We start from the raw sequence: 25347 nt of genomic DNA, 5'->3' as shown, positions 1-25347 counted from the left end.
TAATCAATCCCTTTGACATCAAACCCAGAAGATGGCACAATGGACGGAGCACCAGGCCTGGAATCACACTGAGTTCAAATGTGACCTCAGACACTTCTAGCTGTGTTCATCTAGTTACCTTAGTTTTACTTATCTGTAAAATGGGGATAATAATAATATCTACTTTGCAGGGTAGTTGTAAAAGTCAAATGAAATAATTGTAAAGTGCTTAGTTCAATGTTTGGCATATAGTAAGCCTATATAAATGTTAGTTTTTACTAAATAAAGAGACTTATCTACTTGTCCTAGACATCCTATATGTAAGCAGCCCAGCCCTACAAATCAAAATCTAAATCTCTACCAAATGTTGCTCTCAGCTCTTAGATATCACTGAGATCCTCCACTTCTCATCATTTTCCCCCCATGAGGAGAAAGGACAACCATATCTTTCATATCTATTTACACTAGCTTAGATATACATAAAAACTTAAAATCCAACCTGAGTAGTGCTGATATAGTTCAGGAACCTCATAGCTTCTTCATTCAGGGACTGAGTTGGACTTGCCCAGGGCTGGAGATCAATATGCCAACGGATCTATAACAGAAAAGTCAGTCAATCAGCTAGCAATCATGGAAGAAGTGCTTTCTATGGGTCAGGCATTATGCTAAGCTGTAGGGATATAAATAAAGGCAAAAACAATTATTTAGTCCTTGCTCTCAGAGAGCCTACACTCTAATGGAAGAGAAAATACATACATATCAAGACACATAGAAGATACATAGAGTATAAAAGAATAAAAGAAAAAGTCATTCTCAATGGAAAGCAACGGATAAGGCCACGGATGGATTAAGAGTAGAGAAAAACTCGGGAACCACCAGTGTCCCTCTAAAAGGATATTGTTGAGGAAAGACGTACGTGAACCTAAAGTAGGGTTATGGCCAAATGAGTTGAAAGATGATGAGGACATACATGACAGTGATGGCAGTATTGTCAGAAGGCAGAAAGGGAAGTATTTGAGAGATGCTGTAAAAGTGGAATTGGCAGGCCTTGGCAGCAGGTTGGTTATGGGAGATAAGAGAAAGTGAGGAATCAAAAATAGTAACTATATTGTGAGTCTGATAGATTTGGAGGATGGTGTTGCTTTCCACAGTAATGGGTAATTTGGAGTAGGAATGGGGGGAAGCAAGGAGATCTAGAATAAAAAATGAGCTCCCTTTTGGACATACTGAGGTTAAGATGTAGTAAAAAGATTGATAGCTTCAGAAAGAACATAAAACATTGCAAAGAGAAAAAATTATTTGAGTTCTCTCAAATGCCTGTTTGGGAGAATGACAATAAAAAAATAAGTTTGTGGTTACTATGCAACTTTTTATGACTCCATTTGGGGTTTTCTTGGCAAAGATACTGGAGTGGTTCGCCATTTACTTCTCTAGCTCCTTTTACAGATGAAGAAATTGAGGCAAACAAGGTTAAGAGACTTGCTCAGGAGGATCACCCGGTATCTGAGGCTGGATTTGGCAGATTCTATCCACTGCACCATCTAGCTGCCACAAGAAAAAACATTAGAGAGGAATGAAGCAAATTGGCTTCCAACACTCAGAAAAGAAGCAAATGTATTGCTTCAGCCTTCTTTTCTTTGAATCCTTGGCTACCACAGAGAACTAGAACGTGAGAGAGTTGAGTCACCATGTGGTTCATGTGAATGTCAAGCACCAGAGCAGTCTGAAATGTAATTCACTTCTAATCAAAGATAAATTCCACTAAACCCATCAAAATCTTTCTTATCTCTCACTATGTATTACACAAAGGTATTCTATAATACCGGCAGAAAGCAATCCTTTATCTCCATGGGTCTCTGAAGCTAAACTTAAAAAATCTGGGGCATCCAAGGGGCAGTTGCACATCTCCCATACATCATTCTCACTCTGGATTTTTATCTTCATGAGAGAGAAAATGCACCTCGGTGGACAGCTCCATTTCCCTCCCTATATTATAAAGCTTAGGCTTTACCTACCACCAGATGTTCATAATTTCTGAAAAGCTATCAGTTCTTCAAGTGACTATCCCCTTTCAGAAAATAGATAAAAACTGAAGACACAGCAGTTGAAATGGGAAAGCTGAGGCTGCTATTCTTCCAAAACAATATAGCCCCAGTCCAATCCCCACAAGTAAATAAACGAGTAATTGTTGTGAATGAATGTAGCAAAATTAAAATGAACAAGCATGCTTAAAGGAGAGATATGAGAAGAGACCTCCCTCAATTCCTTTATAGAGAGAGGGGATATCCACAAATTTTGTGAATTGTACATGTTGTCATATTTATTTGATATATTTATTGCTTTTGCTGACTTTTCCACTTTTTCTTTTAAAAAATAGGTTTATAATATGGGATGGCTCTCTAGGGCAGGGAGAAATATAGGAGGCAATGGGAGAGATAAAAATAAAAGAGAGCAATAAAAAATTTAAAAGATAAAATATAAAAGATGAAATATGACATAGTATATTTTAAAGAGGCAAACAAGTATTCATATTATTGCTTGTTTTTGAATTTCCACTGCAACACTATATGTGTTTAATAAATATCTGTGAATTGATTAAACCAGCAGGAGATCCTTTTCTGGGTGGGTAGGAAGAGAGCTGGAAACATCCCACACCTCAGGAATGCTTCTAAAGTAACATTACTTATGAATGTAGATGAGGGGTAGGACCCCACTAGATCTTTTTCCTGGAAGATTTCCAAGCCTGTTGCTACCACAGGCTTGCAAGTTTCCCATTGTGATTTGCTAATTCCTGCAGTTAGGTGGTAAAGTGGATAGAGTGCCAGACCTGGAATCAGAAAAAGCAGTCATTTACTGGCTTTGTGACTGTAGGCAATTCACTTAGCTTTGTTTGCCTCAATATCCTCATTTGTAAAATGAGCTAAAGGAGGAAATGGCAAATCAGTCCAGTTTTTTTTTTATCAAAAACAAAAACAAAACAAAAAAAGAAACAAACAAAAAAAAAACCCAAATGGGGTCATGAAGAGCCAGAGACAGTGGAAAAAAATGACTTAGTGAACAATTAGAGAGTTGAGGTGATTTCATGTGAAAGCCAAAAAGGAAAGCTGCCCCAGGGTCACGGGTTTGTGGGAACCCAAAGTTCCATTTTGCATTATCAATTGCAATTACAAATATCATTTCATTATTTTTGGATGGAGCATCATTTAATTCCATTACCCCAGGGCCTTATCTATTCCAAATTTGGCCCAGAAATAGATTGTAATTGGCTGAGATAGGCTCTTCTTCTCTCCCCAAGCCCAGCTCAGAAATGTATGTCCTCAGGGTGAACAGAAACATACATGCAGGATCTCCCTGGGCATACATGTACATTCAATCCTAGATAATCTCAAGGCTTCAGGGAAATTGGTTTAAAATATATATTTATTGAATCCCTATTATGTCCAAGGCATTACAAATTACATAGTCTGCTCCAGAAATTTAAAGCTAATATGAAACACAAAACATATACTCAAATATAAAATGAATCTGTGAATGAAACTCCTGATACAGCAATTGTTTCTATGGATTGAAGTCTATGATCATAATTTTTTGGAATCTTTCTATTGCCAAAGGTATCTAATACACAGAATGCAGCCTGAAACAAATTAAAAGGTAATTGAAAATTATTTAATGAAATAAATAAAAATACAATAAAATGTAAATAACATTACACTTTTAAACTAAATTAATTTAAAATCCCTGACTCTTAGGGATTTTTATATATGTTTAGTAGCCCTGTTTTTATTTGAGTTTGATGCTATGGATATAATTTAACCCTCCCATTTTGCAAATGAATAAACTGAGAAATATAGAAGCTAGTTGACTTGTCCAAAGTCACATAAGGACAGTGCTGGAAATCAAAATAAGGGACCTGTCTTCTTGCAAAAACCACCATATCGCCAGTCTCCAATATCCCAAGTTCCAGAAAGTCTGTAAGTATTGTTTGTGTCTTCAAATATAACTAATGGGGAAAAGTGTTTCTCTGCAGCTCAAGTGAATGGGAATTGCTGAGTGTCCACATTTCTTTCTTATAGAGTTCTGTAAATTTCATTCCCCCTTCATCTTCCCTTTCCCCATTAATTGGATCAGAGACTCCCAGTTCAAGCCAATGATTAGTTTTATTATAGTGCAACTAGATAATAGCTTAAATAGGATTATTTGGGGGAGGGTTATCATCATTTATAACAGTTTTTTTTATAGGAAAATACATTTGAAAGCACAAACAATTCCTCATGCTAGAGGATCTATTCCAATTCTTTCTATTCTATCACTAGATTCCTGCTTTTCTGCTTTCAAAAGGATTTATCAGCAGGCACAATAAAAGACCGCAGGTCCTGGAATCATCCACCAATAGTCAAAAGAACTAGTCCTATGGCCGAAAATATCATATCCAGCAAAATTATCTATAATATTGAATGAAAAAAATGGATATTCAATGAACTTGCAGATTTCAGGACTTTCTATCAACCAAACCTGAACTTATTAGAAACATAAGAGCCAATGTCAAAGATCAGTTTCAAGGAACTCAACACAAATTGTTTATGTCTTTTTTTTTCCCCATGGGAAATTTATAGCATATGTTTAAAGATCGACATCAACAATACAACAGCTCAAGAGAAAGATTGAGGCACAGTTAAGGTAAAAATTGTAATTTTGTCATACAAATGAATTGGAGTACAAGAATAGACACAAAAGCATTAGAAAGGGGAGGAGGGTTTGTAGTTCTGAAAACCTGCTCACATCAGGAATGGATTAAATAGGCAACACTATATACTATACTATGAAGGATAGAGCACGCTCCAAAATCTGTAAAGAAAGAAGAGGGAAGGAATGGGCAGACAGGAAAGCAAAGGGTGAGGAAAGAAAATAAGAGAGGGATTCATGGTGGGAGAAGGTTAAATAATAGCAAGGCAAGTTAGGAGCAGAATTAAAGCAAAGGGTCAGTAGGGAAAGGAAAGATGTGTGTGTATGTGTTGGGATATGTATATGTAAATATCTACATATGTATATATAAATATATCCTTTCTTAACTATATACTGCATGGGGGTGGGAAGATGAAAAGGGAAAAAAGAATAAAATTTAAAATATGTGCAACAGAGAACAAAAGAAAATTTACAAGGAAGTAAAAAATGAACACTCATGAATATAATTTCTTCCACTAATACATATACTTTCTTAAACTGGTGTTTACTATTATATATTTTGAATCCTCTCTGATGTTCTGCTGGTGATATTCTATTCTGTTTTGTATTTCTTTTTTCTTATTTTTTAAAAAAGTAAAAAGAAATAAATAGAAATAGGATGTTCAACTAAAAAAAATAAAGTTGTGTTTATAAATTGGGATACACCTGTAAAACAATTTTCTCTTCCTCCAGCAAGGAAAAAAAAAGGAAAAGAAATAAAGAAATGGTTAGGTACTAGCTAGATGGAAAAATGAATACTGAATCTGGAGTCAGGAAAACAGATATCTTCCTGAATTCAGATACAACCTCAGACATTTACTTAGTAGCTGTGTGACTCCAGGCAAGTCAATTTACCTCTGTTGCCTCAGTTTCCTCATCTGTAAAATAGGGATAATATTAGCACCTACCTGCCTCCCAGAGTTGTTGTAAGGCTCAAATGGGATAATATTTTAAAGTACTTAGAACAGTGGCTGGCACATATAAAACACTACATAAATGTCAGTAATTATTAATATTTTTTCCAACTTACAAGAAACAGTATAATATAGTATAAAGCACACTAAGTCAAAGTCAAAAGACCTGTGTTCAAATCCCAACTCTGTTTCTTACATCATATGACCTTAAGTTCATTAGACTAGTTTTTCCATCTGTAAAATGTATGAATTATATTCTTGGCGCTGTACTACCTAATACTTTTATTATGTGATGTTTAAAAGGTTTGAGAAAGACAGTTTCTGAGTAATTAATGATTTTGTTAGTAATTATTAGTAATACTAACTCAATAAAGGGGTTAGTGACATTCTAAACCTGTCTTTGTTCAATATTTGTTTCTGCCACGGCTAAGGAAATCACTTTTTATTAACTATTAAATGACCTAGTGAGTGTCTCATTTTGTTCCAGTATTGAATCTAAACTATCAGAGATTCATCTGAGTGAGGTCCAGTCCAGAAAAATTGTCTTCAAATATTTGAAGGATTCTAAATGAGGGATTAGTTCTTGAACAAGATAAGTAAGAAGCAATTGGCGCAAGTTATAGACAAATAGATTTCAGCTCCTTATAAGGAAAAAACCTTCCTTACAATTAGAGCTTTCCAAAAGTGGAATGTATGGCCTCCGTAAAAGGATTTAAAACAATAGGATTGTATAGAGAGGATATTTTTTTCAAGAGAAGGTTGGACTATATGAACTATAAAGAATCTTCTAACTCTTTAAGATTCTAGAATTTTTCCAGCCTACCCAGAAAGGGATTTTTCTTTTTATTATTTTAATTAGTTTCTTAGTAAGTATTTATTAAACACCTACTATATGTCAGGCACTGTCCTAAATGCTAGATATACAAAGATAAGGAATAATACAAATACAAGTACTGGTTCACCTCTTAGTCACTATATTATCTCATCTCTTTGCTTGATGAAAGCATAAGGTTATGCATTCTTTTGGAAAACAAGCAGTTTCAACTTGCCTAGGACTTTCTCATTTGAAATTCTACATCTTCTTTGCCTGTTATCTAGGGGAGAGAGTAGAGGGAGGGAGGGGAAAATTTGGAATAATGAATACAAGGAATAATGTTATAAAAAAAATTACTCATGCATATATACTGTCAAAAAATTTTATAATTATAAAATTAATTTTTAAAAAAAAGGAAAGAAATTCTACATCTTCTTTTCAGTTTTTATCCTTTCCCTGAAAAGGAAAGCACGCATGAAGAGTTAACAGACCATCTGATCTTGAAGGTCCCAACTAGTCCTAAATCCTATGAAAGCTGACATTTTCTTAAATTATTTGTCCAATGCTGGGTTTCAGCTGTGACAGTTGAAGGTTATTGTCATGGTGACTGATCTAGGTCATGAGGGTTTAAGCACTCAAGATAAGGCAAGAGTGTGATCTGTCAAACTGAGTCAGTCACCATGAAGCCAAAAGTTCCATTTATTAATCTGAGGGTTTGAGATAGCATCTAGGATGTCAGTGGGGCAGCATTAAAACTAGGGCTAAAGGATTAGTTTATCATGGTTTCTCTAGAATCCACAGAAGCTAGAATATTATTCATGGTAGCAGCTATTTCAACACCTGGTAGAAGGTTTCTGCTGTCTTTTAGTCTAGGGAACAGGTCTCCCTTCTCGGCAACCTTTATGTGGCTAATTCTTATTTGGTTTACTTTTAAAAGGTGCTTCACTGATCTCAGAATTCTGTTCTGTTCACTGTCATTATGTTCTTTTCCTTCTTAAGACTTGTAGGATAGTTTAGAATAGGATTCAGTGATCTCAGCATCCAAGTTCCTAATCTCTTTCATTTTTCTTCTCACCCTCCAAGAGTTGAGCAAACGCTTTGGACACAAGATCTTGGGAGAAAAAAAAAAAAAAAAAAAAAAAAAAACAAACCTCATGAATTTTGTTTCCCCTTCTGCTCAAAAGAAGAAACCTCAGGGGGAAAAAAAGTTTCTCTTCATAATTTCTGTTTTCTCTTTACTTTCCAATTTTCTTCTTTCAACCAGCTGTTCAATATCATAGCTAGCCAGAGAAACTCCACTATCTTAAAAGAGCTGGCAAATATGTAAACCAGAGCTCAGCATCCTAAGCTCTATGTTTATATAGACTGGGTTTGATCCGAAAGATATCTCAAAACTCAATCTCTATGGCTCATTTTGCCTCATTCAGAGTTTTTGCAAGTAATCTCAAACTATGGATGATGTGGATTAAAGTGTCTCTAGTTCTCATGCAAGCATTTTAAGTAACAGCACATATCAAATTAAGGACAGCTTTTGTCCTAGAAATATATAACAAATTATGCAATTGTCCTTCTCTTTCCAGTGAGTCCTAGGTAACCATCCTACAAAGCCTTATTATACTAGTCTAAGGTCTTGAAGTCCCCTTAAAAGGAAATGAATTTGGGGCACTTAATAAGGAAGCTCCCTTCTCCTCCACTCTTGAGTGAGACCTACTTTTACACCAGAAAAAAAAAATATATATGTATATATACGTATTTATATATATGTATGTATATATATATACATATGTGTGTGTGTGTATATATATATATATATATATATATTTCTAGCTTTATAGTTCTACCTTAAGAGCTTTGATTCCCTAAGGAAGATAAACAAATTTGGGATGATGAAAGAAGCAACTGCCTTTCCATCAAACGCTTCCATAGAAATTAAGATAATAAAGTTCAAACTCCATGTCTTTACTACTCTCTCTCTCTCATGGTTTAATCCTTTCCTATTCCAACATCAAGACTATATATTCAATCTTCTCTCCAAGAGGTTGGCTTTCTCCAAGAACTCCTTCTTTCTCTAGAAGGCTATGTTCTGGAGTTTTCTCAATTCCAAGAGTCTGGCACTAATTGAATTCTTTTCCTCTTCCTCCTTCTTTTCCTCCTCCCTAGAAAGCTGGACTCCTAAATTCTCCAAGAGCTCAAAGAATTGTCAAGGAAATCTCCCCCTTTTCTCTACAGCAGAATGAAGGATGTGATTCTTTTCTTACCAGGAATCACTTGTTTGAGAGACTGCCACTGCCCCTTGTTGCCATTTCTCAGGCCCTTCAAATATGAGCATGTACATGACATAGTCTCTTTTTTTTCAGAGCTTTTTATTTTCAAAACATATGCACAGATAATTTTTCAATTTCATTGACCTTGTTTTTCAGATTTTCCCCTCTTTCTCCTCATTCCCTCCCCTAGATGGCAAGCAATCCAGTATATGTTATACATGTTAAAATATATGTTAAATCCAATATGTATAAATATTTACATAATTCTCTTGCTGCACAAGAAAAATCAGATCAAAAAGGAAAGTAGATGAGTAAGAAAACAAAATGCAAACAAATAACAACAATGAGTGAGATGAGTCATGTACAATGATTTCCTGGTCCTGCTCATTTCACTCAGCATCAGTTCATGTAAGTCTCTCCAAGACTCTCTGAAATCATCCTGTTGGTCATTTCTTATAGAACAATAATATTCCATAATATTCATATACCACAATTTATTCAGCCATTCTCCAATTGATGGGCATCCATGTAGTTTCCAATTTCCTGCCACTACACAAAGGGCTGCCACAAACATTTTTGCAAATGTGGGTCCCTTTCTTTAAGATCTCTTTGGGATATAAGCCCAGTAGTAACAGCTGGGTCAAAGGATATGTACAGTTTGATAATTTTTTAGCATAGTTCCAAATTGCTCTCCAGAATGGCTGGTTCCATTCACAACTCCACCAACAATGTATTAGTGCATGACAGCCTCTTAATCAGTTTTGGGGACAGAGGAGAAGGTTCTATGGAAGTAGGCTCCCAGTTCATTCTTAGCTTTGCAGTAGTTCTTTCTCTGACCATAGATCTCCCCATTTCTCAGCTTGCTTTTATAGGGCCAATACAAAAGAGTGATCAGTGGCAAGTGCTGTCAAATTATCCACTATACAAGCTGAGTGGATCCACAAGTACCTGGGTCCTGGAGATATTTTCCATCTTCTCTGAGTTGTCCATGAGAACTCATCCTTCAACCTTATCTTCCTGATGAGGATCCCCAGTTAGCTTTTACATAATAAGTCTTTTAAGTTCTTCAATTGTGTTAAATTAAAGGTACAATGTTTTAAAGAAGAGCATTTGACTAGGACAGCTAAGGTGGCACACTATTGGGTTAGGAAAACTCATCTTCCTGAGTTCAAATCCAGCCTCAGATACCTCCTAGTTGTGTGACTATGGGAAAGTCACTTAATCTTGTTGACCTCAGTTTCCTCATCTGTCAAATGAGCTGGGTAAGAAAATGGCAAATTGATGTTGTTTTTCCATTAGGCAATTGTCATGTCATCCTGGCCACATCACATATAGGACATGTAACTTGGATACTGTTCAAATGACAGGATTGGGTGAAAAATATGTCTGGAACTAATTCTGATATTAAAAAAAAAAGATCTAAAGAAGCAAAATAAAAAAGCAAAAATAAAAATATATATTAAATAAATAAATAAATAAGAAGGCTACTCATTGGACTTTTCACTTAAAAAGATGGCAGTGACCATTATACCAACAGATTTCTTGCAGAAACACATGACATAGGTAGATAGGTAGTTAGCAAGAATTTATTAAGAATTTATCATATGGGTGCAGCCAGATAGATCAGCGGCCCTGGAGTCAAGAGGACCAGAGTTCAAATATTGCCTCAGACACTTAACACTTATTAGCTACATGGCCCTGGACAACCTCAATTGCCTCTCAAGAAAAAAAAAAAAAGAAGAAGAATTTATCACATGCCAGATACCATCACTAGAATAGAAAGACAAAACTTGGACCCTTGTCCTCAAGGCATCTAATGGGAAAGATATTATACAAATAACTAGATATTATATCTAGAGAGAGAGAGACAATAAATAGTATAAATGGAAAGTTAACTAAGAGATCCAATAATAACAGCAAGAGAAACTGGGAAAGGCCTCCTGCAGAAGAATATTTGAACTGAATCTTGATAGAATCCCTGGGTTCTAGAAGTCATTTGGTTCAAGAGATGGGAGAGAATTATTGTAAATACATGGAGTTGGAAAATGAAAAAAATGAGTAGCAAGAAGACCAGTTCATAAATCATAGAAAGCATAGAAGAGCATAAAGTATGAAAAGACTATAAAAATATTATGGGACCAGGGGAAGAGTCAGGAGGACCAGAGTTCAAATCTGATTTTAAACACTTAACAATTGTATAACTCCAGGGAAGTTATTTAACTCCATTTGCCTCAGTTTCCTCATCTGTAAAATGAGATGGAGAAGGTAGTAGCAAACCACTCTAGTATCTTTACCAAGAAAACCCCAAATGGGGTCACAAAGACTCACACACAGCTGAACAATATTTTTCAGCAATCCCACGGTATTTTCCTTTTAGGGAAGGTCCAAACAAGATGCTACAAGTCTAAAAAAGAAAGTTCAAGATCTATCAGAATATTAAAATGTTAACCTCAGAGCAACAATAGGTTTAATTGCCATCAAAGGAGGACTCTATCAAAATGCTTTTGTGTTTTTTTACATGTTTACAAGCTTCTAGGAATCATATCCTCCCAGGTTCTTTTGATAAGTTTGCCTCATCCATTTGCATTGCTACTTCAAGTACCTTGTAGTAACTGGGACCTCATTACTGACATTTGGGGAAATCTAGACCTAGCTAAATAAGCTATATTAGTAATGTTCCTAAATTAACTGCAGAGGTAGGCAATTCAAATAAATAAATCAAAGAAAGATAATGGCTCTTTGTAGAACTGGGTTATGTTCCCCAGGATCAAACTCTTTGCAGAACTCAGAGTGGAAACATAAGCTTTTTATACAAAGTCAAAGCACAGCATGCCTCTTCGGAGTCATCAGTTTGTTTTGTTTGTCTAGTTGTTTCAAGATAAAAATAGTCTTTGTATGGAAGTATTTCTAGGTAAGAATTCCAGAAGTAGACTGACATGAAAACTCCTTTGTGTTTTCTCAAACATCCATTTGAAGTACTGGGAGTCAAATCCAAGCTCTTCCATTTATTGGATGTGTGTCCTTGAGCAAACCTTTTAAATGATCTGTTCCTCAGTTTCCTCATTTGTAAAATGGATTAGATGGATTGTAAAGTCCAGCTTGAAAAGAAGCTCTAAGTTTATGACCCAAAGATTTTATGTCTGTTTAGTCTGCAGGATAGAAATTATCTTCACTTGATCACTGGAAATACCTGAAGGTGAAATTACATTGTAGTAATAAGATGATGATGATAATAATAACAATAAGTATTTATATAGTTCCAATAAATACTTGAAGGTGAAATTACATTGTTTTTAGTAATAAGATGATGATGATGACAATAAGCATTTATATAGTTCTAGTATAACAGGTACTGCACTAAGTGCTTTACAAATATTATTTCATTTGATCCTCACAATCACTTTGGAAGGTACATGCCATTTATCCCCATTTTACAGTTGAGGAAACTGAGAGGTTCAAGGACTCACTCAAGGTTATACAATTAAAAAGTATCTGAGGCCAGATTTGAATTCAGGTCTTCCTGACTCCAAACCCAATGGTCAGATTTGAAGTTAGGAAGATTCCTTTTCTTGATTTCAAATCTATGACTCTGAACAAGTTACCTAATCCTCTTTACCTCAGTTTCCTCAACTGTAAAATGAGCTGGAGAAGGAAATGACAAATCACTCCAGTCTCTGCCAAGAAAACCCCAAATGGGATGATAAAGAGTCATACATGAGTGAAAATGACTGAACAACAACATATTCCCAGATTAACTTTCCTATTTCTACTATATACCATGCTCAGAAGCTAACAATACTCTATAGGACAATGAAAATAATCACTGATGACCTGCAGAACCCACAAGTTTCTCGGTATTTTGATTATGTATTTAGGGAGAGGACTTCTATGGCAGGCTCACAATATTCTATGTACAATGATCTTTGGGGGAAAACTAAACATAATGAGAATATAAGGAGTTTAAAAATCAAGTAAAAGAAATGTATTTAGTTGCAATTTACCTCTAATTAGAATATCTATCTAGTGGCTGGAAAACAGTAACTCCAGCAAATACATTACTCTTTGATGAAAGTATAAAGAACAAAATGGTATCTGGAGGGGACACAATTGCCTAAATAGCTGTCAATATGCAATCTTCAGGCATTGCACTACTACTTTGCTTTGTCTAATAGTGTTTTATTCATTTTCTGTTCCAATTTAAAGCCTCATAGAGTCCTGGGATGTCTATACTAGAACAGCTCACAGACTTTTAGCTTAATATTCTTATTTCACTAAACAAATATTCATAGCCTGGTTCTGAGAGGAACTTGCCTTTCACCTTTCCTTCCCACTTGGGAATCAGATTCCCCACTCCCCAAAAATTTAATTGTGGGAACTCAAAGCCAAAATTTCATAAAAAGGCTCCATAGATACACAATTTAAAACTTTCATCCAAATCTCCATAAAAAGGGAGATCCTTGACTTTCAAAATTCCTCCCAGTAATGTTGGGGTTCTTGCACAGAAGTCATCCCCTCCTTGATAAATTTCTTGGTTTCTATGCTATGGATGCTTAGCACTGATTCAAATCCCTGTGGATTCCTTCTCTAGTCGTGGTGACCCTGGGAGGAAAAAAGACAGTGTCAGCCCAATATCCAGGATATCCTAAGTCCTTGAAGATGCTTTCTCAGATAGAATACATAATTAATGCTAAATCTTTTATTAATGGTTTCTCTGTGCCAGGCATAGTCTCATACACTGGGGATACAAATAATAAAAACAGCCCTTCCCTTCAAGGAATTTACATCCTAATGGCTAAAGACAACACAAAAAGAAGATCCAAGAACCAGGAAGAGGATTGAGAGGTTATATGTCTATCATGACATGGCTTGGAAATAATCAGCCACTGATATGAAAGGAGACCTTGTTCCATGGAAGATAAGGCCATAGCTCAGCTATCAGGATCCTATAAATGGCCATCTACATTAGATCAGCTCATAGATTTCCAGCTTAATACGCTAAACTCCTATAACCTGGAAACTTGCCTTCTACCTTTTCTTCCCACCTTAGAGTCAGTCTTCCCTTCCCCACTTTCCCCCTTTCCCCACCCAAAAAAACCTTACCCTTTAGGTGGGAAGGGGATGAGGAAGATGGCCAGAGAGCATGAAGTAAGGGTTAGAGCCTTGTACTACCTACCTCCAACCCTGCCTAGCTCAACAGCTTTGTTAAATATAAACAAATATTAATATTTGGACTAGACAGGCTTCCCACAAAAATGTAATCTGGACCAAAGTGCATTATGCTTTCCCCTAAAAATTTGATGATTTTAAATCATTATGCAATCTGCAAGCCTGAATTTAAAATTACTAGAAATTAAATCAACTATGACAAGAAAAAAATCATGAAGTCTAACTCAAAGTGGCACTAAAAACTTATAAGAAATTTTAAAATGAACACACAAAAGGATGGAATATAAGCCAAGCCAAGCCTTACATTTGACCCTCATTCTCCCTGCAAGTTTGAAAGAAAGGGGATATGTGGGGGGAGGGTGAGTTCTGTTTCTTAATTGACAATTCAGAATCAACAAGTTTTCTATGTGGAAGAGAAGAATTTCATTTGCAGGGTAAAAACAAAACATAACTCAGGGTGCCCCCCCCAAAAAAAGCTAAAAGTATAATTAAAAATTGACATTTTTGCTACCATCAGTAGAAAATATAAAGCATTATCTAGGAAGTTCTGGTCAATTAGTAAAAACCTCCCCATATTATTAATACTCCCTGATTTAAAAATCTTTCATCCTTAAAAAATAATCTAGAATAATATATATCCAAAGATCTTTGTGTGTGTGTGTGTTTTTCAAGATTTAATATGGTCTCTTTAAAGGAAAGAGAAAGAACTTTTTTTACTATATGGCCAAGTCCCACCCCCAACTTTCCAGTCTTCTTACACCTGAATCCGGCCTTACTCCCTGGACTCCTAGAACCAGTGATCCCGGCCTCCAGGCTAGTCCATCAACAAGACATTCTGCTTCTCTGCTCCAGGCATTTTTTCCCTGGCTGTCCTCTGTGTCTAGAATGCTTTCCCTCCTCAACTCTACCTCCTGGTTTCCCTGACTCCCTTTAAATGCCAAGGAAAATCCCATCTTTTACAGGATGCCTTCTCCAACCCCGCTTAATTTTAGACTTTCTCTGTTAATTATTCTCTATTTATACTGCATGCCGTTGTTTATTCCTATCAGTTTGCTTGCTGTCTTCCTGCTTTGGATTTGAGTTCTTTGAGAACAGCAACTTTTTTTGCTCCTTTTTGTATCGTTAGTGCTTAGCATAGTGCTTGTCATATAGTAGGTACTTAATAAATGCTTACTGACCAAGGGCTAGGAAAAAACAAGAGGAGTTTTATTTGTTTTTATCTCTAATGGAAGGGTGTGCATTTGGTAAATTTGAAAAAGGAGCTAATGGACTTGATTTATTTCTGGGTGTGTGTCTCACACAAACACTCTCTCCTCTCCTATTACTCTCTTTCTTCCTCTTCTTCATTGCACTTAGCATTTGCAAAATTACCAGACTTCTCTTAGAAACTCGACACCAAAAAACTGGTATTGGGATTAACACCTCCCCATTGGTTTAATACCAGTCCATTTTAAATTCACAGCTTCAGTTAGTGACTTGTGGTAAATTACCATTCAGCAAAAATCCAGATTTCCAGTCCCCTATAAGCCAAATGACCATGGTGAAAGTAAGTAGCAAGAGAAAGACTGCCTAAATCCTTAAACAGCAACAGTAGCCAAAAGGCAGATGGAGGGGGGGAGAGATATCTTTAGAGCTAAAAGAGACCCTACAAATAATCAAATCCAATTCCCTTTCTTTTCAGTTGAGTACACTGAGTCCCAAAGAAATGAATGACTTGCCTAGAGCTACACATTCTGAGGCAGGATTAAAGTTCAGTTCTTTCTGACTTCAAATCCCACACATATTTTACCACATCACACTCCCTCTGTAGATTGGATTAGGAAATAGCTATGCTAGATGTGTGAGTGTGGCCAGGGAGTGTGTGGGTGTAGGTGAGTGAGTGAGAGTGAGAATGAGTGTGTGAGAATAGGTGAGAGTGAGTGTGAGCATGTGAGAGAGCACATGTGTCTGAAAGCGCAAGGGTGTGTGAGAGTGAACGATGTATTGCAAGAGTGCGTGAGTGTGTGTATGCGAGAGTGCAAGAGTGGCAAGGGAGTGTAAAACTGTGGGAAAATGTGTGAGTGCAACCGTAAATTCAAGTGAGTGTGAAAGAGTACACGAGAGTGTGGAAGAGTGCATGAATATATGAGTGCATAGGGGAGAGTACTAGATGTGTGAGGATGTCTGAGAAAGTGTGAGGGCGTTCCTGGGAGTGTGTGTGGGAGTGGGAGAGAGACTGAATGGGAGAGAGGGTACGAGACGTACCTGGGTGTGCCGGAGTGCGTAAGAATGTGTGTGGGAGTGTGCTCCACTGGTTTAAATGCAAGAGTGTGTTTGCATGCGAGAGCACATTTACAGAATTCTCTTGCGAGGATATGAGCAAGAGTTTGTGAGAGTGCAATTGAGTGAGTGAGGGTGAGTGAGTATGCGCATGAGAATGGGAATGTGATAGTGTGAATATGTGAGTGACAGTGCGGGAGAGTGGGTGGGAGAGTGCGGGTGCATGAGTGGGTTTGTGCAATTGTGTGCAAGCAGGTCTGTTCTGGTGCTGGGGGTATTCACCAGTGCAGGTGTGCACCAGTGCGTAAGAGTGGGCCAGTGCTCACACGCGAGAGAGAATTGTGAGAGAACATATGTGTGCAAGGGTGCGAGAGAGAATTTGGGCATAGGAGTGGGCACAAAAGTGCGTGAAAGTGAAGTGGTCAGAGCACAAGCCAACTCACATGTGCACAATTGTGCCCACTTGGTGCCCTCTCAGCACTTTAATGCCCACTCACATGCCCATTCATCACTTTAATGCTCACTCATGAGCCCACTCACCACTCACGTGTGTGAGAAAGGGAAGGTGGGTGCTTGTACATGAGAGCACTGTGGTTGTGAGTGGTTGTGGATGGTGAATGTGTGTGACTGTCCTTGACCTTTGATGGCCTAGTGAAGGAATTACATGCTTGAATGCAGAAAACAGATGGGCTCACAAAGGAAATCAATTATAGTAAAATAAAGTTATCAAAACATTTTCAAATAAGATCATAGACCACAATTTAAGAATCTTTCAGTCAAAGGATATCAATTTTCATTTCACAAAGGATAGTCAATTTTCAGAGGAAGCAATGAAAATCATTTCTAGTCATATGAAAAGGTGCTCTAAATCATTATTTGTCAGAGAAATTCAAATTAAGACAACTCTGAGATACCACTACATACTGCTCAGATTGGCTAAAATGACAGGAAAAGATAATGACGAATGTTGGAGGGGATGTGGGAAAACTGGGACACTGATACATTGTTGGTGGAGTTGTGAAAGAATCCAGCCATTCTGGAGAGCAATTTGGAACTATGCCCAAAAAGTTATCAAACTGTGCATACCCTTTGACCCAGCATTGCTGTTATTGGGCTTATATCCCAAAGAAATACTGAGGAGGGGAAAGGGACCTGTATGTGGCAGCCCTCTTTGTAGTAGCTAGAAACTGGAAATTGAGTAGATGCCCATCAATTGGAAAATGACTAAATAAGTTATGGTATATAAATGTTATGGAATATTATTGTTCTGTAAGAATATAAGGATCAATTCTGATGAACGTGGCTCTTTCCAACAATGAGATGATTTAGGCCAGTTCCAGTGATCATGTGATGAAGAAAGCCACCTGTACCCAGAGAGAAAACTGTGGGAACCAAGTGTGGATCAGAATATTTTCTCTCTTTGTGTTGCTGTTTGCCTGCATTTTGTTTTCTCTCTCTTTTTTTCCTTTTTTGGTCTGATTTTTCTTGTGCAACATGATAATTGTATAAATATGTATACATATATTGGATTTAACATATATTTTAACATGTTTAACATATATTAGATTGCTTGCCATCTAGGGAAGGGGTGGGAGAAAGGGGGGGAAATTTGGAACATAAGGTTTTGCAAGGATCATTGTTGAAAAATTATGCATATATATGTCTTGAAAAATAAGAAATCAAAACAAATTCAGAAAAAAAAGAATCTTTCATTTAGATGAAGAAAGATAAAGAAAATAAAAGGGAAGGGGAGAAAAAAAGAGAAGAAAAGCAAAAGAGGAGGAAGGAGAGAATACAGGAGGAACAGAGCATTTTTCATAATTTTCATTTGTTATCTCTTTGAGAGCTGGGATTGTCCCTTTTTGGGGGGGGGGGTTTGTATCCCCCTTCCCTAGAATACCAGTGCCTGACATATAGTTGATACTTAATAAGGTTTTGTAGATTGACTTACATACTTTCAACCTTCTCCCCTCTCCACTGGCTCACTCTACACTGAACATTATTCATAATAGATTCTAAGCCCAGTGAGAAAAATTACGCCAACCTAATATTTTACAAAAGGTTAAGTGGCATTTCCTGTCATCCTCTGGTTAGCATGTAGAATTTTTAGAATAATTAGATATTTTTGGTTAACTAAAATAAACATATTTCACCTTAACAACCCACCCCAACTCACACACCCACTCGTTCCCAGAAGAAAAACTATAACATATCCTTCTCCGTACCATTTGCCCACCTATACTACCTTTTGACTTCTAAACAGTAATTGTTACTGCCAGCTGAGTCTTCACTAAATAGAATTTGATTTGTCCCTGCCACGTCAAACATAGCTCAATAGAATGAGCAGCTGGTACTTGCCACTGACTGGGATAAGAATAGAGGAGAACTAGGCAATAAGCATTTCTCTATCTTTATATCTATTCCTCCTACTCCCAATTCAAGCTGCCTCCTATTGTGTTTTGCTTTCCTTTTACCTCTCCTCATCTAGGCAGGGGTATAGAGCTATTGAATTCTCTAATGTACTTTCACTCCTATGGACAGATGCCAGTTATGTGAGAGAGGGCCATGGAACCAGTGGTAACAATATCGTGATCCACACATAAACCTCTATCACACTTTCACCAATATATGTGGGAGCAAATGGCATACACTAGCAGAAATCTAGGAGAGAGCCATGTAAGCAAGGAAAACCTCATGGGCTTGGCTAGGTATCTTACAACCCTTGACTTCAGGACCTGATATCCTTGCCACCCCCTTTCCTCAAACCTTTTCCTGCAACAAGATCACTATTCTGAAGCTGCTCCACCATCAATCTTCTACCATTCCTCTGGACATTCTCCTAGTACTAAAATTACTTAAGTACCAAACCCAAAAGAGGGCAAGACTTGAAGTCTTTTCTTTTGAGAAACCCTTTTCAGAAAGGAAAGGAATTACTAAAGTAAAGAAGAAACTTTAGGGAACCAAGATTAGGGTATTATGACTTTTGTATGTGAAAAGTTTGGGTGCTGAAAAGGACTAGGAAAGGAACTTTTGTACACCAAAAACTGATAAAAATCCATTTGTGAAGAAACAATTTTTCTGTTGAAATGTAAAAAGTCACACAGACTTTAGAGAATTGTTTCTCCAATGAATGGCCTAGGAGTGTTTGAGAACAGACAAAAAAAGATTGAGGCTAAAAGTATAATGTGATTTCAGCTTATTCATGAATGACTGAGGGTTTTTTGGTTTGGTTTGGAGGTTTTTTGGTGGGGTTTTCTGAAGTCTGTGAACTTAAAACTCACAAAGTATTATGTTAAATAATCATTTGAATATTGTAGAAAGATTAAATAAGAACTGTTCACTTCATAACTGACCAAAAAAATGGATTTCATTTGTTTTATCTCCTAAAGGAGGAATAAATTACTGACCCCAGGAGACTTTGATCAAGGTAGTCAATTTAGTAAATAATTCAGCAGGAGATGAGTTGAGAAGAAGCCAAAGAATCAGTCAACTGACAGAAGGCTTTAGATTATTTGAAGGTTGCTAATTTAAAGAGTACTGCTTTGTAGATTGCCTGAGGAAATAAATTGGAAGCCTGCTAAGTGAAAGAAAGTTGAATTCTGCTGCAATTTGAACTATTGTCCTTGAGATAGGTGAAATTTCTCTGAGGTTTCTGGTAGTTGTTTAAAATGCCCTCTTATTAGAGAGGGAAAATGTTAGACTCTGCAACTGCTTCCATTGTAAGCATAAGTTTGAAGTTGATAATTGATTAGGCTCATTTGTATTGCCCAGAGAGTCAAACTAAGGAGTTTTGATGTGAGTTCCACTTTGGCATAAAGTAGGACTGGTATAAAGATTCTAAAAGATGATTAGATGGAAAAAAAAAAATTTTAAAAAATCCTTATGACTAAAGAACTTGGCTGCCTTACCCAGAATGCCAACCTGATGAACTTTGCAGCTGTCAAACTTAAAAGAATTCATCACAACTATGTAATAGTATATTTTCTCAAAAACTTTTTAGAGCTTAATTAAAAGTTAAAAGATTATGTCATTGGTTCAAGATTTAAGAGGAATGGTAGAAGATTGATGGTGGAGCAGCTTCAGAATAGTGATCTTTTTGCAAGAAGAGGTTGGAGGAAAGGGGGTGGCAAGGATATCAAGTCCTGAAGTCAAGGGTTGTAAGATACCTAGCCAAACCTATGAGGTTTTCCTTGCTTATATAGTTCTCTCCTAGATTTCTGCAAGTGTATGTCATTTGCTCCCATACATATTGGTGAAAGTGTGATAGAGGTTTATGTGTGGACCATGATATTGTTACCACTTTATATTGAGTAACCAAGATATTATTATTGCTTTCAACTTACAATTTATTAAATGTTTTATAGCTCATAGTTAAGGTATCATGGTGAATAATTTTGTATAAATGAGAAACATACCAGTGTGGGCTCATGAGTGATAGTGGGGAGTAACAGGTATATATCCCACCAAAAGGGACCCACGTATGCAAAAAATGTTTGTGGCAGCTCTTTTTGTAGTGGCCAGAAACTGGAAACTGAGTGGATGTCCATCAGTTGGGGAATGGCTGAATAAATTGTGGTATATGAATATTATGGAATATTATTGTTCTATAAGAAATAACCAGCAGGATGATTTTAGAGAGGTCTGGAAAGACTTAAATGAACTTATGCTGAGTCTTATATGTGACGACAACAACAAGATTATATGATGATCAAGTCTGATGTATGTCTTTCCAACAATGAGATGACTGAGGCCAGTTCCAATGGTCTTGTGATGCAGAGAGCCATCTACATCCAAAGAGAGAACTTTGAGAATTTAATGTGGATCACAACGTAGCATTTTCACTCTTTTTGTTGTTTGCTTACATTTTGTTTCCTTTCTCATGTTTTCCTTTTTGATCTGATTTTTCTTATGCAGCAAGATAACTGTATGAATATGTATGCATATATTGGATTTAACATATATTTTTACTATATTTAACATATATTGGATTACTTCCCATCGAGGGAGTGGGGGGAAGGATGGGGAAAATTGGAACATAAGGTTTTTCAAGGGTTAATATTGAAAAATTATCCATGCATATGTTTTGAAAATAAAAAGCTTTAATAAAAAGGAGTATATTCCACTAAAAATATAATTATTCCCAGCACCCTGACAGAATTTGAATAGTAGCCATATCATGCTGATCCTTTTCTGTGAAACCCAGGTCTTCTAATATAAGGGTAGTTTGGAGTGACCAACCCAACGTAGAAAGAAGAGGGGACCATAATTCTCAGCATAGAGAGGGCACTAAATTACAATTAACTTTGCTACTAATTCCTACGTAACTTTGGTGAGTTGCAATTATTGTGTGAACAGAGGGGAAAATCTCAAACCTTTAAAAATGGAAGTTGTAGAGTTATAACACATAAGTACTGAGATGACTCCAAACTCCCTACTCCCATTTCAAAGCAGAAGAAAGGATTTTTTCATCCAAATAAATAGAATAGATTAAATATGATGAAATTTGCATCATCATTTACAAAAAAAATCAGTAAATATATATCTAATAATTGTATTAGAAAGGATAATATTTCTTGTTTTAAAAAAAAACCTTTCTTCTTCAAAAATCTCCTTTGTCCTCATGCTCATTTATTTTATATTATATTTATTTGAATAAATGTCCCATCCCTTCCACTTAAATGAAAGAAAGATTCTTGTCATCTTGAAATCTTAAAATCCCTAGACACTAACCCAACAAGACCTTTCACAAAGTAGTCACTTATTGATAGCATAACAGGCACTTATTAATAAATACCTGCTAGGTTGAAATGTTTGTTAAATTCTACATAGAGAAAAACATGATGCACGAAATATAGCACTGAATTCTCCCACACCAAAAATGATGTTTCCAATGTCCAGCTAATTTGGGAAGCATTGCATAATAAAAGTCTAGAAAACAGCACCAGAAGAACTGTGATCTATTTTTAGCTCAGACACTGACTTATTAGGTCCCTTTAGCTTTGGAATTGAAACTTTCCTATCCTGTAATTTCTCTAGGACTAGAATATGTGACATATCATGTTATTCCTATCTACTTTGATATGGTATCATAGGTATTCATGACTAAAAACCAAGATGGTTGTCAGGTGAAAAAAGGATTAGGTCTGTTCTGCTTGTCCTGATAGGGTAGAACTAAACACAGTAGAATTTGTAAAGAGGTAAATTTAAGGCTTATATAAAGAGAAAATTTTGAAGCACAGGTTCTTCACAGATTCCCTACATGACTTTGGGATCCCTATTAGCAAAGTTTGTGGTATTATTTAGGTCAGTATCTGCTTCCAAGCCTCCACCCATGGACACTTTGCCACACGAAGTCAGATGACAAATGAATAGAGCAAAAGACATTTAATTAAAACAGAATGCATTGCATTATCAGACTTGGATGATTCATTGCTTAATTTTCCTGGACTGTTTTTTTATATGTTAGAAAATGAAAAGCCATCTTATCCACTATATCTAGCTGTCCAAGACCACTCTATATATGCTACCCAGCCATTGATCGGGATATCAATACATGCATTTTTCTATCTGCCCTACTGAAGTCCTCCTTTTCTCACACCACTCTACTTTCTACTTTTTTTTCTCTCTAGACAGAATTCAAATTAAAGCTAACATTGATACTCTTTTCTTTTAAAAATTCTTTGTTAAATAGAATGACTTGCTGAGGGAGTGGGGAAGCAAGGGATATATTGAGATATTAAGCAGATACAAACACAAAAGACATCAATGAAAAGTGATGCATTTTTAAAATAACTTTTTTGGTTTGGGGGGAGGGTTGGTGAGAGTTTAAGTAACCTGCACAGCTAAAAGTGTTAAGTGCCTGAAACCAGATTTGAACTCAGGTCCTCCTAACTGCAGAGTTGATGCTCCATCACTGTACCTTTTAGATACTAAAAAATTAATGCATTTTAAAAGTAAAATAAAACAAAATATGTCGCAAAATGAATTACAAGTAAATGAATCAAGTCACAAGCATTCCAAAGTAAATCTCTCTGACTTCCTGACATAGGAGAGCTAGATCATGTTAAATTTATGGTGACAAATATAAGTCTAGTTATGTTATACATGAAATTGTATATGACCTCCATAGTAAACAATATCATTCTATGTACAACTGTTATACATTAAGTATGCTTTCTAAGGCTAATTCAATTCAACCCAACGAGAATATATTAAACATCTCCTATGTTCCCTTATGCTAGGTTCTGGGAAATGAAAAAAAAAAGTCTCTTTTATCAAGGGAAATGCTTACCTATATTCTACTTTGCCAACAGTATGTTATAGAAGGTTATGGGTGAGGAAGAAATCAGATTAGAAAGTCAAAGGTATTCTCTTTTTTTGTGCATAATGTCATCCCAAGTAAGATAATAGTAATATAATTAATTCAAGATGATGGAGAGATCTAAGGTGTGATTATTTCAAAAGTAGCTGAGATAAAATGGAAATGTGGAGCATGGAAGTTGAATAGATTGATCAATCAATCAATCAACAAACATTTATCAAGAATCTACCATATACCAGATATTATGGTAGTTATTAGGACTAAACTTGAAAAAGCAGCATAGTCCTTGCCCTTACTTGATAGGAGAAGGATGTACTTATAATTGAATTAGCAAAATGCCTATAATGGGTCAAATTTTAGTGTCCTGAGAGGAAGGTATTCTACCATGTACAACTTCATTTACTCTCTATATAATATACTTCCATATTTTTACTATACTGTATTTCTATATTGAATCCATGTGCCTAACGTAAATGTTAGATACCATGTATCTATATCTATATATTATTTGGACTATTTGAAATAAGAAGGTCCTATATGTCAACTGATAAAAGTTTATAATTTATGTTTACAGATGTAAACATTTACAAGTATCACAAATTTTATCAAGGATAGGGAAAGAGATGTACCTCTGGATGGGATTCATGTTCCCACAAAGCATAGGACCGAGAAAAAGTTCATTCATTTGGGAATATGCGTGATCACTTTATCCTAGGAGCTTAGTCATTTAAAAAACAAACTATGAGAGCCTCATGGAGTTTGAAAGGACATGGGCTAAGTAACTGATGGGTGCAAGTAGGATGGCACTATAGTAGGAAAAAAGTATATGTGCACACCATTTTGATAATGGTGAGAGCTGGAGCCATTCAATATTAAGATTGTCAATGTTTAATGCTGTTGCTGTTTGTCAAGACTGAAAGAAAAGTAACTCAGTAAAAATGCTGTTGTAGAGGCTAATCTCTAAACCTTATAGAAAACTCAATTTGCATATTTAATATGACATACCCAGTGAACAGATAGACTAGAAATAGTTTTTCCTTTGTTTCTCTCTGCTTGTCAAATTCCAAGAGTCTGTACTTCAATCATATAATGTCTTGTTTTTGTCTTGGCTGCCTTGTGATACTACTTTGTTGTTATAGAACTCATCATATAATTTTCCCCTAAAGTCATATCGTCATGAATAGAGTAGGTAGTTGCTAAAGACTTATTGAGTTGAAAGTTATTGTAGATAATTCCCAGAAACATACTTTGTAGTGGTCTAGATGTCAGAAATAAGAAAATATGTTGTAAATCTTGGTTACTTTAGAAGAAGTATGTAGAAAAAGATTGAAACATCTATAGCCAGACTTGACAACCATGCTATTAAGTGAGCCAAGGTCAAAATCTGTGTGTACACATGCTATATATAATTCACCAGTTTCACTAATGTTTTCTAGAAATAACATTTTTTCTAATAAGAGACAATACAATGTTATGACAATAATTTGCTGGACATATCTGCTGCACATAAAGGAGTAGGTGTGTGAGCAAAGCAAGATGAAAAATAGAAGAAGTGACTCATAACTTAGTATTTATTTTCTTGAGAAGCCACTAGTTACTGATTATTAAAAAAAAATCTGTTGGGCTCTGACAGAGGACTAATTCACAAATGGGTAACATTTTGTATTTATCCAAATAAAATTACCCAAAATGTAATAGACAAGAGGAACACATCAACTCCTTTTCCAAAGACAGAAAATTATCCTAATTCAGAATGTTGTTGTTGCTGTTCAATCATTTCAGTCATGTCCAATTCTTTGTGACCTTGTTCATTTTACTAAAGAGGAAATTGAGACAAATAGTATTAAGTGACTTGCCCAGAGTCACACAGCTAGTAAGTATCTGAAGCTAGGGTTGATCCCAGAAAGG

General features: G+C 36.0%; 1 protein-coding gene across 4 annotated transcripts in view; it reads right to left on the bottom strand.

Moving 5' to 3' along the window:
- Window positions 1-25347, bottom strand: part of METTL24 (methyltransferase like 24) — a 204697-nt gene that overhangs the window by 128172 nt on the left and 51178 nt on the right. For all 4 annotated transcript variants that reach the window (XM_074310118.1, XM_074310117.1, XM_074310120.1 and 1 more), the window contains exon 2: window positions 479-574. In XM_074310118.1, coding sequence (XP_074166219.1) covers window positions 479-574 — 96 coding nt within the window. The remainder of the gene's footprint in view (window positions 1-478; window positions 575-25347) is intronic.

The sequence above is a fragment of the Sminthopsis crassicaudata genome, chromosome 4 (genome assembly GCF_048593235.1).
Source record: "Sminthopsis crassicaudata isolate SCR6 chromosome 4, ASM4859323v1, whole genome shotgun sequence".
NCBI lineage: Eukaryota > Metazoa > Chordata > Mammalia > Dasyuromorphia > Dasyuridae > Sminthopsis > Sminthopsis crassicaudata.
The sequence above is the reverse complement of the archived record's forward strand: the minus strand, read 5'-3'. Positions and strand labels throughout refer to the sequence as shown.